The sequence below is a fragment of the Xyrauchen texanus genome, chromosome 50, assembly GCF_025860055.1.
Source record: "Xyrauchen texanus isolate HMW12.3.18 chromosome 50, RBS_HiC_50CHRs, whole genome shotgun sequence".
Classification (NCBI taxonomy): domain Eukaryota; kingdom Metazoa; phylum Chordata; class Actinopteri; order Cypriniformes; family Catostomidae; genus Xyrauchen; species Xyrauchen texanus.
The window spans coordinates 14267418-14285859 of NC_068325.1; the positions used below are offsets into that span (position 1 = coordinate 14267418).

Consider the following 18442-nt stretch of genomic DNA (forward strand, 5'->3'; position numbering starts at 1 on the left):
ATCAGCACTGTAATTGCACTGCGTCTTGAGTATTTAAATTAAGTCATTGTCATTGTTTTCCGCACAAACACACCTTCTTTTTATGTAAATTAGGCCTATTGTAGATTGCACTTCATTCACAAAAATGGTCTGCCTTAATTTAGATTGCGCTATTACCACGAATTAATGTAAGTGATACAATACATTTTATTTAAAAGAGATGTTTGTGAAAGTTTTTAACTGATCATATCAGCAGTAAATGTAAATCATTAAATATTGATCAAATGATGGAGAAGGGCATTATAACCTGGTGTACACTCAATGAGCACTTTATAGGAACACTATGGTCCTAATAAAGTGCCTTACGTGGTCTTCTGCTGTTGTAGCCCATCTGCCTCGAGGTTCAACGTGTTGTGCATTCTGAGATGTTATTCTGCTCACTACAATTGTACAGAGTGGTTATCTGAGTTACTGTAGCCTTTCTGTGAGCTAAAACCAGTCTGGCCACTTCTCCGTTAACTTTTCTCATCAACAAGGCGTTTCCATCTGCAAAACTGCCGCTCACTGGATCTTTTTTGTTTTTGGCACCATTCTGAGTAAACTCTACAGACTGTTGTGTGTGAAAATCCCAGGAGTGCTGCCACACGATTGGCTGATTAGATAATCACAGTGATAATGTACAGTGTATACTGTAAGTAGGTGTACAGGTGTTGCTAATAAAGTGCCCAGTGAGTGTATATCCAGATTTGCGGTGATGTCAATCGAACTTTCGGCATGTTTAAGAGATGATTTTCTGTCTGGATCAAAGTGATGATGTATAGTCCCTGCAGGGTGTGTCAAATACGGCGGTCTGTGGCATTCTCCACATGCAAATTGTGTTCAGCAGCAATTTTGTGGGTGCATTTTCACCATTGTCTGATCTGGCATAATTCCTTTAGTGAATCAGGTGCTAAAAGAACACAGACAGCATGTACCAAAAAGCCACTTTTACTGGGCGCAATTCATTCTAAGTGAATTCCCCCTAATGAGTTCTATAATTGTTTTCAATGATGTGCGACCTGTACTTATCTGTTAACATCTCAACATTTTCAAAATGTTTTGGTGTTTCATGACCATTTAAAAATGTGTGCTATTAACAGATCTATGAGTTGCTCATTTGAGCAGTGTGGGTTCAACACACTGTTCTGTCTTGTATTCCAGAAAAGAAACATTCTTAAAACACAGATTAATTTACTTGAGAAGCAAAATTGTTTAAGATAAAGACATTTGTTTTCAGACTATAAAAGTTAATTTTTCTTACCCAAATGGCAAACAGTTTGTTCTTGTTTTAAGCATAAAACTCGGCAAATTTTTTTGTTGTTGCTATAAATATTATGTTAATGAACAGAACATTTAATTCTTTAATTGTTACCAATTAAACAGTATATTCTTTGAAAATAAGTCTTAATATCTAGAGACAACGTTTAAAAAATTAAAATTCGAAAATTTCCTACAGGAATTTTTTAAGACTCTTTATTTGGAGGAGGTTGCTACAGGGATGTATTAATGAGTCAAGACAAGCAGGAATGTGTCATCCACCCTACATGATCTCAGGACTGGGTGTCTAGACAAGCCAATTCTGTGTGAAATCAGTTGGCCCTTAGTCTCAAGATAACATCTGCCTCTGCGCTGCTTTGATACAGAGGAGCCCCTTTTTCATCCCAGCATGTTTCTTCTCTCACTAAAACCTCATTAATCCAACTGTAGATGTTTCATACTCCAGGCAAAGTAGAGATGATCCTGCCGCCCTTTTCCTTTGCCCTCTTTGAAGCCCAGGAGATGCACTCACATTTTTGGAAGGCAAGAGGTTCTCGTTTGCCAGCTGTGTCTTAATTGATTTTGCCCTCAAGCTTGGGATGGTGCAGGCACATGAAAACCTTTGGATTCAGAATATGTGTGACTATGTATACTGTACTGACCTGTGTGGCTATTTTTATATATGAGAGTTTGTGATTTTTAGTCTTTGTGATATAATTTCCAGTTTACCATACAAAGTTCATTTGCATAAACATTGCTGGCAAATCTCAAGATATTTCAGCTTGACAGCTGTGATGTAAACTTGACATTTCGTATGAAATGAATTGATCATAGAAGTTTAAAGGTGAACGTGACATTAAAATATTGAATTCCTTAATTAATTATGCTTGGTTTACAAAATGGGTTACTCACTTTTATGACACTCTTTATGATATTGATTAAATAATCTCCTTTTGTTTTCTGCTTAAGAAAGCCATACATGTCATACGTGGTGACATTCATTTTTGGGGGAACTTTTCTTTTAAATGGATAGTTTACCCAAAAAATACAAATTCTGACATCATTAGCTCACCCTCTTGTTGATTCTTAAAGCAACAGCCGGAGTCTAGAATGTATTTTCAGCAGAAATGTTTGGCTTGTTCTCCCCTGTGTGTACAAAGATTTGATATTCACAGGTGGTCCACTCTCGTTCCAATTTGTCTTTCGCAAACGTATTTGTTAAAGAAATACTTATTATTAAAGTAATTTCAGGCCAAGTGTTGTACAAGTTCATTTTGATACACCAGCAAGATATTTTTCTTCAGCAGCATTTCCAACTTGACAATGTAGTTGGAAATATAGCAATGTTAGGACTTTATTAGTTTGAAAAGAGAAAAATAATGAGCACAGAATCTCAACTTTGTAGTGTGCTATTTTCAAAGCACCTGTGATTGTCTCTCAGTTCTGATGAAAATCTCAACACAATATATTGGTTCTGAATTGTGAATTGATAATAACTCTGTTTATATTTGTCCTCGCAGATATTGATGATTGTCAGTCTAATCCGTGTCAGAATGGAGGCACCTGTATTGACGAGATCAACTCCTTTGTATGCCTGTGTCTGGCCAGCTATAGCGGAGCCACTTGTGAGAAAGGTAATGAACTAACAAACATACACACACACCAACACTCACACAGACTTTTTACTATATTGGTGAGGTTATGTCATAGACCATAGAATTGGTTTGTCTGACCACCCAGATCACCACCAGATCTTAGGACCAGCTGTTCATAATTTCCAGTTTGTTTGATAAAATGTCTTAAAGGTACACTCAGTAATTTTGTCCTAAATGTAAAAAGTTTTTTTTTAAAGAAATGAACAGTAATTTTGAAGCATATGTTTAAAATCATGACCATTCAGTCATATCAGTAACCTTAAAAAATCTCTTTTATTCTACGTGGAGCAGGGGCGCCTCATGGGGACGGCCATGTTAAGACCAAAGTATGCTTCGCTCATACTGAACGCTGAGCATCTACGTACAGGACACGTGACTTAAATCTCATCATTAGCTGAGTGCGCAAACACTGAAAGTGTGTAGCACGATTTTTTTGAACACGCAAAATGCGCATGCGCCTGGAGTTATTTGCACTAATTAGTGGGTCCACAAGGTGGCAACACTTTCATTTTGAGCAGTTGATATCACAAAGAAGCGCTAGAAATAGATGTAATCACTGATAAACATCAGGAGATGAAGGTAAAAACAACAACAGTGGTTGAGCAAGTCAAGATAGCAAGTGTGAGGAGGTCTGGAGATACCTGCAACTTGAGTCTGAAGGAATTTCAAGACATCTTTATGGGTCTAAACTCCTCAAGAGAAAGACCGGTGTCTAATAGCAGTAGTAGCACCCATCGCCAAACCCCCAGTTATATGGATTATACTTTGTAGGCTCACATTCAACAGTATACAAATGCTGATTGTTCGTGTCACATTGGAAGTATACCATGACCAGCTGATTACTACTTGATCTCAGTAATTGCCCTGTTATTGTACAATTTAAGTTATGGATTAAATTAATCCTGGTTTACTGTTCATAGTGAATTTCTACAATGGCATTGGTAACTACATCATTTAAACAATGTGTTTAAATGATGTAGCATCCAGGCCACTAGGTGTCAGTGTAAGCCATACTTCGACAAACTTAAAAAAATTACTGAGTGCACATTTAAGATGGTATAAAATAATAAGGAAATATTTTAGTAGCTTGTTTTGTGATGTTTTGTGCTTTAAATGGGTTTTCTAGTCTGTGGTGTTGATACAGGTGATATCTGTGCATGTCTGGATGACAACTCGTTATGATACACCTTGCATTACATTTTATGTTTTGATTAAATGAGTGAGTACACTCAGGAAAGGAAGTCTGAACACCTGGACGAGAACAAACAAAAAATGGAGCATTCACACATGGAATGGATTGATAAACTACCATACTCCATTCTGGGTCATTCTGGCCCAATTGAATCCCTGTATCACTTGGTATTCAAAAAAACACTACTTTATTATTTTCTTTTTTTAACATTAGCAACACACCTCTCAAGTTCAAGTCTTTACTCAGACCACAATAGGTGCCGATACCTCAGGTGAGTCTTATCAAACCAAATAAGCTGCAGATATACTTAGACGCTGCACATTTAAGCCTGGTGTAATCCACAGCGAGGTCAGACCATCCCACCATGCTCGCTTTCCGCAGCCTGTATATGTTTGGTGTACCGTTCTACGGCATTACACCGGAACATTCTGCTGCAAGGCAATGAAGCTTGGGCGATCAATCCTGACCCAGCCATGAGTTGGAGAGTGAGTGAAAAAAAGAGAGAGAAATGTGAGTGAGAAAATAGAGCAAGCAATAGGAGAGGTTCACCCAGGAATTTGGATCGCTCTGTTGGAGCGAAGCGTAACTTCTCCCGAATCCTCCCCTCCAATAAGATGCCATTGGAGACCCGGCTCACTCACACAGTCAGTCCCCTGAGGATGCACAGATTAGAGCAGGGGTAAGCCCTCCCATCATAAACACTCAATGGACACACACTTCATGTGTTGTAAAGTGGACCAGAGAAGGCCCTCCTTTGGAGTAATTGAGTGACAGCAGTAGACTGGAGTGGGACTGTGGCTGCTCCCACTTGGTCCTCATTTTAAGTAGCTAGATAAATGATTAATCCCATACAGTAAATTCTGCATGATACTATGCTTTTTGGTATCTCTTGCATTATATCATGTGTGGAATATTACATCTGTACTTATCCAGTTACTAAACATTTTTGCCCCATTATTAAAATTTGTCAAGACAAACTTTAATGTTGGCTTGACAAAGCCTTCTCTGTAAGTAAAAACAAAAAATGAATATGCCTTTAGGTTAGACAGACAGCAAAGAGAGAGAGAGGGCACCTAAAGTCTTTCTAGCAAGTCAGTCAATTGGCAGCCATCTTTGGAATGCTATCTACTTAAATGGGAGAACATCGAAATCTCAAAAACGGTTGGTCAAATCAGCAAGATGCAAGATCTTACAACACTCAAATTATAAATTGTGCTTCTTTACCTCAGATTACACTAAAAAAGCAAAATTGTCCTGGCTTGTACAGCTAATGCGCATGTGTTTTCTTGAGTTGATTGACAGACTATGTCTGTATCTAATAAGTGATTCTTCATTTTTGGGCATTCCAACAGTTGGGCATTCCAATATCTCCCATTTATTTTAGTAGAAGTGGCCCATCTCTGCTACATGGTCTCTGGAGCAACTCAAAGCAGATTAAAGGCTTTGTGTGGGTTTGTTTACATTTGAATTTTTTTGTCAGTTGAAGTTTACATTTAAAAAAAACATTCCGTTGGCTCTTTTGACAGTTGCCATGTAGTCCACAATTGTAGCAGATAATAATTTTAGAAACATTACATCAATATGAACCTATGGGATTTTTCATAGTTTTGATTGTCTGCTGTGCGAAAACCTAATTCCGATCAGTTCGAAAAGTCCTAGCATACTATACCAGAACAGTCTGAAGGTCCATGCCAAGTGTGATGAATGTATCTTGAAACTTCTAGGAGGTGAAATTTTGGTCTTTGTTTAGGGATTTTGGCAAAAACGTAATCACCTTATCCACAGTTTTCAATCCACAGATTGCGGCTGCACTGTTATCTGGTTCCGGACACGCATATAGGACACATTAGCTTTACACCTCAATTGTGATGAGGTCCCATGCGTTTTTGACTACCTCCATATGTGGTTTCAGTGATCCGATCACAAAACGTTTAAGACCACTTTTAGACCTGTATTTAGAGTTGACAACTAAATACGCACCAAAAATGAAACTAAACGCATGTCAATATCAGGTGTAAGCGGGGGTCATAGTGTTCTACTAGTGTGTGCAAGTACATTTTGACAACTTTTTCATTTTGGGTGACCTGTCCCTTTAATTGTGTATTTATTTGTTTCATTCTTAGGAGGTGGGGGGGACTCATCTTGAAGCACATATTAGTGTTGCATCACTTGCTTGCCACGATTTCTGTTCTTACAACTGTCTACATGAATATGTTTTATTCCTCACCTGGAATGACATTTTTTAATTAGACCTCAAGAGGAACAATCTAGATGTTTGTAGGCGAGAACTGTGGTTAATGTACAACCAAATACACCCCTTCAATAAGAATGATCAAAGAGGCACCGAATCCCATGTCAGGTTAATTTGTTTGCTCGCCCAGTCTCCAGTGTAATGTGATTCAAACCCTGTCTGTTCACATCACAACCACATCAGTCCTTTGAAGCTCACCTGCCCCCACCACAACCCCCAGTTTCCATGGAGACCACTACTAGAGTAAAAAAAAATGTACATCACTACCAAAGTTGTCAAATGGCCAGGGTTCAGAGGCCTATTGTCCAATACAGAGCTTAATCTGTTTATCAACATTCCCAGTAAGTCAATTTGTATGACATGCTACACAACACTTATGGACACTCAAATCGAAGTAAATGCACCAGGTATAGTTCACCCAACATTTTTTATTCTGTCATAATTTACTCATGATCAATCCCATATGACTTTCCTCTGTAAAATATAAAAGATATTAGATGCATCCATGGTCTTGTAAAGATTTAACTCTATTTGTAAATGTTACTTTTAGCGCATAAAACCTTAGCTCAAAAGCTTTCCATTCCCAGCAGGTTACTCTGTCAAAACCTACTCATGTCAAACCTGTATGACTTTCTTCTATGGAACATTAATGCCTCCCATGACTTACCGAGCCACACTATAAACCGATGCATTCAATGCCGTACTGCTACATTCTGCACATGAAGCAGCCTGCCAAGACTTGAGCACCACACGCAATTTCTGCATATTTCTCTCCCCTTCCTGCTCATAATTTTGTGAGAGCAAGCAATTCCCAGCATATTAGGCTTACTATGAAGTAGTTGTTATGTCAAATGCACAGGGAAGATTTATGAGCTAGAGTCATGCCTGATGTTTATTAAATTAAGCCCACCAGGAAATTATTTTGTTGTCGCAGTCAAAATATGTGGCATTGGTGTAAACACCCCAGTCATTTCTGTGGTATTTTTACTCATGGTTAAGGATATTGAAATAATGTTAATTGTGGCCTTATTATTAATTATCCAAAGTCCATAACACATTTCAATCACTTCATTCATATATATATATATATATATTATTTTTATTTTTAAATCAGGGTTATTTTTACCTCTATGAAGGAATTTCTTTTCTAAACACAGATACTTAAAGGAATATTCTGGGTTCAATACAAGTAAAGCTCAATCATCTGCATTTTGTGGCATAGTGTTGATTACCACAAAAAAATTAACAGAACATAAAATATCACATACTGTTTCTTATAGGAGAGGATTCTCATTAAAATTAGCCCACACAAAACATAATAGGATGTATAGATCATTATATAATATACAAGAAGCACAATGTGCTGTCTGGCAAAAACATGTTAGCTTTCTTGGATCAGATGACTTCATCAGAAATTATTTAGTAGGTTGTCCAGCATCATGTAATGCTAAACCAATCATTTTAGGATTCAGATCGCTGCAACCAAAGGTGGAAGTCATCCAAATATGGGCAGAGAGGATTGTTCACTATAATTACATATGGCAACCAGGAGATGGTGCCTAGTGCATGACACAGACTCAATGATGACTGTTGTGTTTGCATGTGTAATTAGTTTTTATGTAAAATTATTATGTTTTATTTGTTTGGAGATGTTTTTGGACACTGGGATCAATAATTTTCATGATTGTCATATCAACACAGAATTACAGGTTACATGAATGGAAACAGAGCAAAAGCAGTTTTTTGGATCTACCTTATTTACACCCTAAGATATATATATGAGAGACTCATAATTTATCTTAATCTATATCATTAAAAATTTGAAATGTTTTCTTTAAAATGATAACAAACTATTGACCCTCTTTGTGTTTTTTTGTAATTATAAACCTTTAATTTTGGGTATGCCACTAAAACAAAAAAACCTTCAGACCTTAAAGATGCTGTAAGCGATTTTAGCGTTCTTAAGATTTCACGTGACTGAGCCGTTGAATTAGCCACGCCCCCTCATTCCAAAACCCCACCCGCCAAAGACAATTTTGAGATAAAAACCAAGCATTGTATGTCCCTGTTGCTGTCAAATTCAACAGTGGCACAATAGTGCCCTCAACTGACAAACATTATGAATCATAACCTCAATGATCCGCTTCAAATGAGAACGAGCAAAATGATTGACAGGTGAAAGCGTCAATGTCCGCTGTGCATGGACACATTTTTGTTTTCTGTTTACAAAGTCTACAGCTGTCACAGAGACTGGTGAGATATCTCTGGACACTTATTTTATTAATATCTTTAAGTTTGTTTTGCATACTTTTCCATGAAAAAAAATCACTTACAGCACCTTTGAAGGGTTAAAAAAAAAAAGCAAAATTGTTATTACAGTAACACACTTACAATGGAAGTTAATGGGGCCAGTTAATAAACATTAAAATGTTCACTTTTTCAAAAGTATAGCCACAAGACGTAAACATTATACATGTAAACATGATTTTAGTGTGATTCAATCGCTTACAACCCTTATGTTTTTAAAGTTTTAGCGATATGAAACTTTGTTGTCATGACAATGTAATGCGGTAAACCCTGTAATATAAATGCTGTAATAATGGTAAATCCCTCATTTATCACACTAAAATCATCTTTACACTTACAATGGTTAGGTCTTACTTTTGAAACTGTGTATATTTGAATGTTTATGGACTGGCCCCATTCTCTTCCATTGTAGGTGCCGCACTGTAACAATTATTTATTTATTTTTAAATAAAGAAGGGTTGTTATTTTTTTTGGTGATTAATATAATGCCACAAATGCTGTCAACTGAACCTGGAACATTCTTTTAAAATGAATCGATTAAATGATACCTATAATATTAAATCAATATCATAAAGCAGCTTTATATAATCCACAGCATATCATAACACCGTATATGATCGCCTAGAATACATTTTACATAATTAGTCACTCTGTTAGATTACTGTCTACTATCATGAGAGATTTCACTTCACATTTTTCAACATTTTCAGAACTGATTTTAGTTTTTCCGTCAAAAACCACTTCATATTGGTTTTATTCCCTGGTTCATTTCTGACCTTCATTTCACCGGTTTGATTCCCTAAAATTGACGAGTTATTTGAGTTGTTTGTGTGCTTGTAGCAATCAAAAACTATGTACCAATCCAATCTGGCAGTCTTTTTCTTTATCTGGAAGGAAGTTTTGTCAAGAGTAGCAAATTGATTGACAGCTGGATAGAGTGGTGGGGATGTTACATGCCATCTAGTCTAAGCTAGAGGGAGACACAGATCTGAAAATAATCAAGGCCGACAGTGAGTTGCACCACTGAGGTCCTGCATCAACTAATACTGAGCACAGCCAAATTAATCAGTCTTCTGGGTCTTTAGATAGCGTTTGGACTAATGAAGATTTTGTAATTATAACATCACATCAGCAGGGGTGTGTGGTGAAGATTACTAAACACAGTAGATGGCTACAAATTGCAAGTGATTTTTTTTTAGAGTTTTTCACAGCTTTGCATCAGCATATTAGTTATGGCAATAATTAACATGAACTCACACTGATGAGCCAAAACATTATGACCACCTGCCTAATACGCTGTTGTTCAGTGCCTGAGGCATGGACTACACAAGACACCTGAAGGTGTTCTGTGGGATCTGGCACCAAGAAATTAGCAGCAGATCCTTCCAAGTCCTGTAAGTTGCGACATTGACCTTGGATCAAACTTGTTAGTCCAGCACATACCACAGATGCTCAATCGGATTGAGATCTGGGGAATTTGGAGGCCAGAACAACACCTTGAACTCTTCATCATGTTCCTCAAACCATTCCTGAACAATATGTGCAGTGTGGTAGGGCGAATTATCCTGCTGAAAGAGGCCACTGCCATCAGGGAATACCATTGCCATTAAGGGGTGTACCTGGTCTGCAATGATGTTTAGGTTGGTGGCACGTGTCAAATTGACATCCATATGAATGGCCGGACCCAGGGTTTCCAAGCAGAACATTTCCCAGAGCATCACATTCCCTCATCCAGCTTGTCATCTTCCCAAAGTGCATTCTGGTGCCATCTCTTTCCCATGTAAAAGGCACACACGTACACAGCCGTCCACATGATGTAAAAGAAAACGGGACACATCGGACCAGGCAACCTTCTTCCACTGCTCCAAGGTCCAGATCCGAGGCTTGCATGCCCATTGCCCATAGTAGGCACATTTGACGGTGGACAAGGGTCATCATGGGCACTCTGACTGGTCTGAGGCTACGCAGCCCCATACGCAGCAAGGTGCGATGCACTGTGCTTTGAGACAAATTCCACCTGTAACCATACTTAAAATTTTCTGAGACTTGTGTCACAGTAGACCTTCTGTCAGTTCGGACCAGATGGTATAGCCTTCGTTGCCCTCGCGCATCAATGAGCCTTGGGCAACCAACAATACATTGTCAGGACAGCAAAGTTGTAATATTAGAAATAATTTTACACAGATAAGGTTATTTAGAGATTTTATCACACTAAAATCATGTTAAAGTTGGAGTAATTCATTGTAATCCAATACACTTTTTGTCAAATTCCATAAATATCTCTTCACGGTCAGCTAGCTATCCGTTCTGTGTGTGCGCTGAAAACAAATCCGGTGTTTGTACACATGCCTGGCTCTGTAAACAGGAAAATAAACAAATAAACAAAGTGGATCGGACGACACTATTGCGTGTCCATGAATTTGTGGGGCAGAGCTTCTGAAGGAGCACTGAAGGGAGGGGTGTGTTTGTTTGGTTTGTTTGGTAATTAACATTATACCACAAATTCTGTTAAACTTTATCAAACCCAGAATATTCCTTTAACAAATAGAACCTTGTTGTAAAGTGTCACTGTAAATGAAATAAAAACTTTATGGAATAAAGTTACTAATATCATTTAGATCAAATAATACATTTGATTAAGTTGCTGGAGAGTTTCATGACACAGTTCTACGTCTGTATGCTATTACTGCTATTAGACATACTGGGGGTGGATCACGTATTCATTATGCATCGGAGACCCACAGTGCTTGGATGTGTTTTTTTCCCCCCTTGTTTTAGATTTCCAATCAGGGCTGTGAGCCAGTGAAAATTGCTCCCTTCTGCTAGGGTGAATATGAATGAATGCTGCAGAGTGCCGTGGACTGGGTGTATTTGGCTGTTAGTGAAGCAGCTGGGAAAGGACATTAGAGAAGGACTTGGCTGCACTTGGCAACTTTCCTAGTCTGATTGTTTCAGCAAAGCAATTGTAGAAGTTTGTTACTAACAGTCCACAGAATTCCCAAGAACTTGGCTTGCCAAATACATTTTGTACAGTGGAAAACCTAAATCAGATCCTGGACGGTACTTGCACTTGCTGCCTATTGCTCTACTGAAGCAGAGCTGTAAGCACAAGTATCTTGTAATAGGCTGCCCTGTGGACTGTCTTTAATTGCTCTCTATAAACTTAGCTGCCGAAAGCTGTTGATGCACCTTACAGCTATGAGTGTGAGTGCATGAAATCCAAGTCCGTTCGGCTTGCTTCAGCCTTAACAAGCAACCGCTCCTTTAAAGTGTGCCAGCAGCCCGAGATGCTGTAAACATGCACCTTCCTGTCTTCGTTTCCTTCCTGATATGGATGGTGTCTGTACACAAGAGGAAATGGAAACATGTTCATTGCCTTAGTGGCAAAAATCTACTTATGCCAATAGTTTTTGTTTAATCGAGCATGTTTAGAATGTTGGGGCTGGTTTGACTTTGTCTGTAGCGCTTTTCAGTAAAATTTTAATGGTTGCATAAGTTCTGTGGTCTGCGGCGGGATATTGAGGATAACCCTTTTGACACGCGTGTGCTCTATATACATTTGGCAGGGCGGAGGGCGGGGCTAGGTCGTGATTCTACACACCCAGTCCCTTATCAGGCTAATCAAGCCTCCGAGAGGGATAAAGGCCGAATGCGGAGGATTGTGCGGGAGAGAGAGATAGTTTACGGACATGTCCGTCATGTGTGTGTTTGTCTTTTAAGTTTAGAATTAAAATATTGTTTACATTTATCAAGCTGGTTCACGCCTCCTCCTTTCCATTGACTGCTTTACACTGGTGCCGAAATCCGGGAAGGAGGAGGGATACGGCGTAGTAGAGTTCTTGCCACTACCGTCCATCCCAACGGAGCAGCCGCGGCCATCTGCTGGAGGATGGCCGCCGACCGCGAGGGGAGAAGGGGCTCCTAACCGACCACCTGGAGCAGTCAGGGCCGCTGCCAGCGGCGGAGGATTCCCCTACCAGCCGCTGAAATGCAGCAGGGTCTGAGACCGCCAACTGCGAGCGGGAAGGGGCTCACTGCCGACCGCCTGGAGTGGGAGAACCGCTGCCAGGGGTGGGGAGACCCCTTCTGTTCCCCAAGAATGCGGTGGGGCGTTCCGTCCTCCAGGGGCTGGAGGACTGCATCCGATCCGCCTGGAGAGGCGCGGCTGTCGTCCGTTAGAGGGTGGATGAGTGGCCGAGGAACAAGCTATGGCATATCGGAGAACTGGCGAGTAAGTGTTTTTCTCTCACTGCCGCTCCGCGTTGGCCTTTTCCCTCTCGTTTAAATTTTACAGTTTTTTGGGGGGGTACTACATTGTTACAGGAAGTACCCCCCATTTTTATTAGGCTATTTCTGTTTCCCTCCCCTTGTCCCCTCCCACATCCAGGTGGACGGGGATGAACTGCCAGCAGACGGGGCTTCGGGCACGCCCCCGTACGTCATGCCGGGGGCTCCCCCGCCTGAGAGAACGAGGAAGGAATGTGGCAGGGCGGAGGGCGGGGCTGGGTCGTGATTCTACATACCCGGTCCCTTATCAGGCTAATCAAGCCTCCAAGAGGGATAAAGGCCAAATGCTGAGGATTGTGTGGGAGAGAGAGATGTCCGTCATATGTGTGTGGTTGTCTTTTAAGTTTATAATTAAAATATTGTTTACATTATCAAGCCGGTTCTCGCCTCCTCCTTTCCATTGACTGCTTTACAATACAGTACAATGGAGCAGAGTGGATCACATGCTCGTGCCACACTTAAGTGAAAAACAGACTTCAATCGGGCAACACAAATGTGCGTTGCAGATGTAAAGCATATATAATGCTTAATATGATTATATGCCTGATAAAGGAAATCTTATTACTTATTGAGCATAATCTTTGGAGGAATATGCATGTAAACACACTCACACATGAAGGGGTAAACCAGAATATGTGTCTATTGTCTCTTTTTTGTCTTAAATAATAAAATATTTTGCAAGGAATTGTTCTTTGGATTTGCAAGCTGTTTTGTTTTTTAAACAAGAACTGTCTTCCCAATGGTGAAGTGCCGCCCATCTTCACAACGAGAGCATCAAAATGTTTCATCTTGAGGGGTCTCTAAGCTGCAGCACTAAAATATCACATCTTGATGGGGATAAATGACCCTATCACTCAGTTGGAAGCACTTGCCCTTTTTGTTTTTAACTGCTGCTCATTCACTTTGCCCAGTATTAATCACAAAAATGTGCCAGCCATTCAGCATTCCTCGCTTGAGAGGAGCACCAGATAAAATATAAATATCTGAGCAGAGCTGTGACAGCCAGTAATCTTTTCAAAGTAGAGGAAAGAAATGAACAAGGATGCTCACAGATCTTGCCGACACTTGGTCACCCTTCTGTGGATCCTTTTGTGTCTTGTTTTGCAAATATAAGTGGAAGGACTGGTTTAATGAGCACAGGATATGAAAGTAAAGCCTGCAGTGAGCAATATCATCTGCATTGAACACCATCAAGTGCTTCTTTTTTCAGAGAATTGCACCAACCACATGGCTTTGTGGCAAAGGCTTACAGGTGGAAGCCCAGTAATGGACTCCCATTACCTCGCTCACTGACTTGGTATCTGGGCAGTGTTCCAGGGTGTGCCAATGGTGACTTGTAATGCCTCTAGCATCTCTATTCTTTCTTCGACTGGAGATAAGAGAGCAGGCTCTGTTGGGCCGAGCCAATTTGGACACGTTCCCACTGTATTAAAATTATGCGTCAACAGTGCTGTCAAACTGATTTGGATGGACTGTAGAAAGGAGGTGGAAGCTTGTACACTGTGTGGTTCGGATCTTTTGGACTGTTCAACATATATTCCTGAACAGAGTCTGCAGTTTTGTCTTTTAATACTCGCGATTGACATACCTTTAACGAGCAGCAAGGAAGTTCCCATTTTTCATCAGCTCTCAAATGTCAATTATGAACACTTAACACTTCATTAAAAAAAGTGTAGATTACTTATAGACTAGCTGGTGCTATGTTCATTTATTTTCAAAGTTAAAATAATTACTTTTATCTAGGAATTGGAACCGTAAGGAATTTAAGGCTCCTGCTACCAATTCCATTCTTCTGAATGATTCTGGTTCATTATCGGTTGTTTTAGAACTGTTGAGGAACAAAACATTTGGAAATAATAAATGCAATTAATATTGGATTTACTGACTAGCAGCTTGTTAGAAAATTATGAGGTAATTTCAGAACAGAATCATGCAAAAGATGTGTTTACAGATACTTAAATATTTTATTAATATTTTATAGTTTGTTTGATCATCCCGAACCAGCTAAATTGACTGAGTTTGGGGTAGGACTCTGTGTTTGTTGTCTCTGTCAAGCTGAGTGTTGGTTCTAGCCTCAGCAGCAATGAAAAGCAGCCAGTCTGTTTCTCCCTGGAGAACAGTAAGCAACTTGAATGCTAAAATATATGTTTTTGTTACGGGAAGGATTTTCTTTCAGGTTCAGATAGCTTTCTCTGACTCGGGTTAAATGATGCTGACCTCAACATTTTGCTCTGAACCCTCTTGTGTTGGTGAACTTCAAGGAATACAAAAATGTGGAGTTTGCAAAAAGCAAATGCCATGCTTTTGAACAAAAGAGGCTGTTTTATATGACATAAACCATTTTTACCATTGTGTGCCTTATGCTGCAGTAACTAGTCTTTTCAGGTGGGAAGTTTTTATTATGATCAAGAATATGTGGATGCAAAATGGACGACAGATAATGTTCAATTACAGTATTTGAGGCACGTAGACCCATAGCGATTTACGGTCTCCTTGTCTTACCTTAAATACTTTCTTGTGATACATTCTGATCCTCTGCCCCCACCCCCTCTGCATGCTAAACAGAACTCCATACGGCCTAGTTTGCAGCAGCCAATTTACTAACGTCGCTTTAAATTTGCTGAAAGTAAAAAAGGCGGCGCAGTGCTTTAGCAGTCTGGAACGGCAAACCGGGGTGACAGATAAAACCTTCACCCTCTTATACATACACACATGGATGAACCCACACACATGCATAAAAGAGCAAAGATGATCTGTTCTTCATTCGCCTAGATGTGGAACCATGGTAACAAATTGACGGTTCTGACAGAATTGTGACAGGGCTTAATTAGCCGTCACATGTTGCGGCAGTTAACAATTCAAAATTGTTGTCATTTGAATAGATTAAGCAGGGTTTTCTGCTAATGCTAAGCAGCTCATGCTAACAGCAATGGATTAGAATGACACAATTAAGAGGAGCAGATGAAACGCATAGACGTGTTACTTTAGGAAGGTGAGTCTGAGAATAGAGCTGAAATGATCTTAAACATCCAGTTACCATATACAGTATATCTCAAATAACACACTGCTATACACAGTGTACCTACTCCATATGTTTTGCAATGAATCATCTATAGTGCATAAAATGTGGAGGGGTATCATCTCAAATGGAACACCACCGTTTTTACTACACAAAATCATTCACTGTTATTCTGCTGATGTAAGTGATATTTAAAAAGCACGTGAGGTGCTGTGCGTTATCCAGCCTCAGTTAAACACTTATATCTCAAATGATTATATTCACACAAAGTGGGGTGATGATAAAACTTTCAACTTTCAACATTTGTATGGTCTTGTCTTCACAGAAGTTTCGGTTGATGCCTCGGCTGCCATTATGTCAATTAATTGGTCATAAATTGTGATCTCATCTTCATCAAAGACATAAGTATAGACGATCACGATGTGCATAAGCTAACAACACCTAAACCATTTTTATATTTTATGTCTTTCTTGAACACATACCATTTAACATTCACAGTGTTGTGGAAAAAGTAAGTGAACCCTTGGATTTAATAACTGATTGATCCTTATATAACCTCAACGAAGCGTTTCCAGTAGCTGCAGATTAGACCTGCCCAACGTTCAGAAGGAATTTTGGACCATTATTCCTTACAGAACTGCTTCAGCTCAGCCATATTCTTAGGCCATTCCAAAAGGTGGATTTTCTTTTTTGAAGCCATTCTGTAGTGGATTTACTTCAATATTTAGGGTCATTGTCCTGCTGCCTCACCCAACTTCTACTGAGCTTCAGCTGACACAGCCATCCTGACATTATCCTGTATGATATATTGATAAACTAGGGAATTTATTTTTGCCTCTGATGGCAAGTGGTCCAGGCCCCGAGGCAGAAAACCACCTCAAACCATGATGCTCCCTCCACTGTACTTCACCGTTGAGAAGATGTTTTCATGTTGGTATGTGGTGCCCATTTTATGCCATACGTATTGCTGGGTGTTCTTCCCAAACAATTCAAACTGAGTTTCATCAGTCCAAAAAGCACTTTCACATTAGTGCTGTGGAGAGTCAAGTTGGTCTTTGGCAAACATCAGGAATCTTTATATTGGATAGCAGCATCTTCCTTTGTGGTGTCCTGCCATGGAACAGGGATGTTAATCAGTTCCAATGATTCCTTCAAGATTCCTTAGCTGTCACTCTAGGGTTCTTTTTTACCTTATCCATTCTGTGGTGTGCCCTTTGTGTCATCTTGGCTGGACGGCCACTTCTAGGAAGAGTAGCCTCAGTACTAAATCATCTCCATTTATTGACAATTTGTCTAATTTGATTATCTAACAAATGATTATCTAAGCTCTTCGAGAAAACTTTGTAACTCTTTCCAGCTTTATAAAAAGCAACTATTCTTGATCATAGGTCTCCTGGAATGTCTTTTTTTTAGGCATGGTCCACGTCAGCAGATGCTTCTTGTGAATAGCAAACTCAAAATGTGTGAGTGCTTTTTATTAGTCAAAGTGTTGTTGCAGAAGTACGAAAATTGGAAAGAAGCTTATAGCTGCTTCTCATTTCAGTCACTGTTAGCGATGTGAATTAGTATATTGTGAACATGAATTTGGGCATTTGCAAGGGTGCTGATCCTCTAAACTTTGGGACACTGTTGACTTAATTAGTTGCAATCTGATTGTGAGTTTGTGCATTAAAACGTAGATGGTATTTATCAACAACATCACTGTAAAACATGCAATTGTTCATCTCCATTGTAGCTGTTAAAGACAGAAAACGAAATCTGTCTTTTTATATTTATGCTTGCGTTTATCCTTCAACTACTTAATAAGACATGATGAAGCTAATAATGACAAGTGAATATAGTGAGCAGCTGATGCTCCCTGTTTTTAAAGTGCATTCTGTGAATTTTTAAGGAGCAACCATTTTGGTGAACTGGAATGATTTTGAAAATGTGACAGCCCTAGAAACTGAACTAGGGAACAGATTGAGTAACATGCTTTCGCTCACATCTTTATTTGTTCCTCTCCTGCTCTCTATTTCTCACTCACGGCAGACACCGAGGGTTGTGAGCACAGTTGGAGGAAATTCCACGGTCATTGCTACAAGTACTTCACTCGCAGACACATTTGGGAGGATGCCGAGAAGGACTGCAGAGAACACAGCGGACACCTTGCCAGCATCCATTCCACACAAGAGCAAGACTTCATTAACGGTCAGTATATGCTCAAGTCAAACAGCTGTTATGTTTGTACTCTCAAAAGATTTTCACCACTATGCTGTTGCTAAAAAGATGTGTTGGCTTGTAAAAAATCATTTTGTAATCTTATTGTAAGTCCCTGAATCTAAATCTGATAAATTGTGATGTGCCTAAAAATTCACACCCCTATTAGAGAGCATCACACAAAGTCACATGTAAAACCTATTTATTATAGCTTAGTATCAGTTAATTATTTTTGGTACATTGTTTCACATAAAGGT

The 18442-nt window shown here is 39.4% G+C and overlaps 1 protein-coding gene across 1 annotated transcript in view; it reads left to right on the top strand.

Annotated features, from left to right (window-relative positions):
- Nucleotides 1-18442, top strand: part of ncanb (neurocan b) — a 110822-nt gene that overhangs the window by 74825 nt on the left and 17555 nt on the right. Inside the window, exons 9-10 of the mRNA XM_052123733.1 lie at nt 2796-2909; nt 18018-18176. Of these exons, the coding sequence (XP_051979693.1) occupies nt 2796-2909; nt 18018-18176 (273 nt within the window). The remainder of the gene's footprint in view (nt 1-2795; nt 2910-18017; nt 18177-18442) is intronic.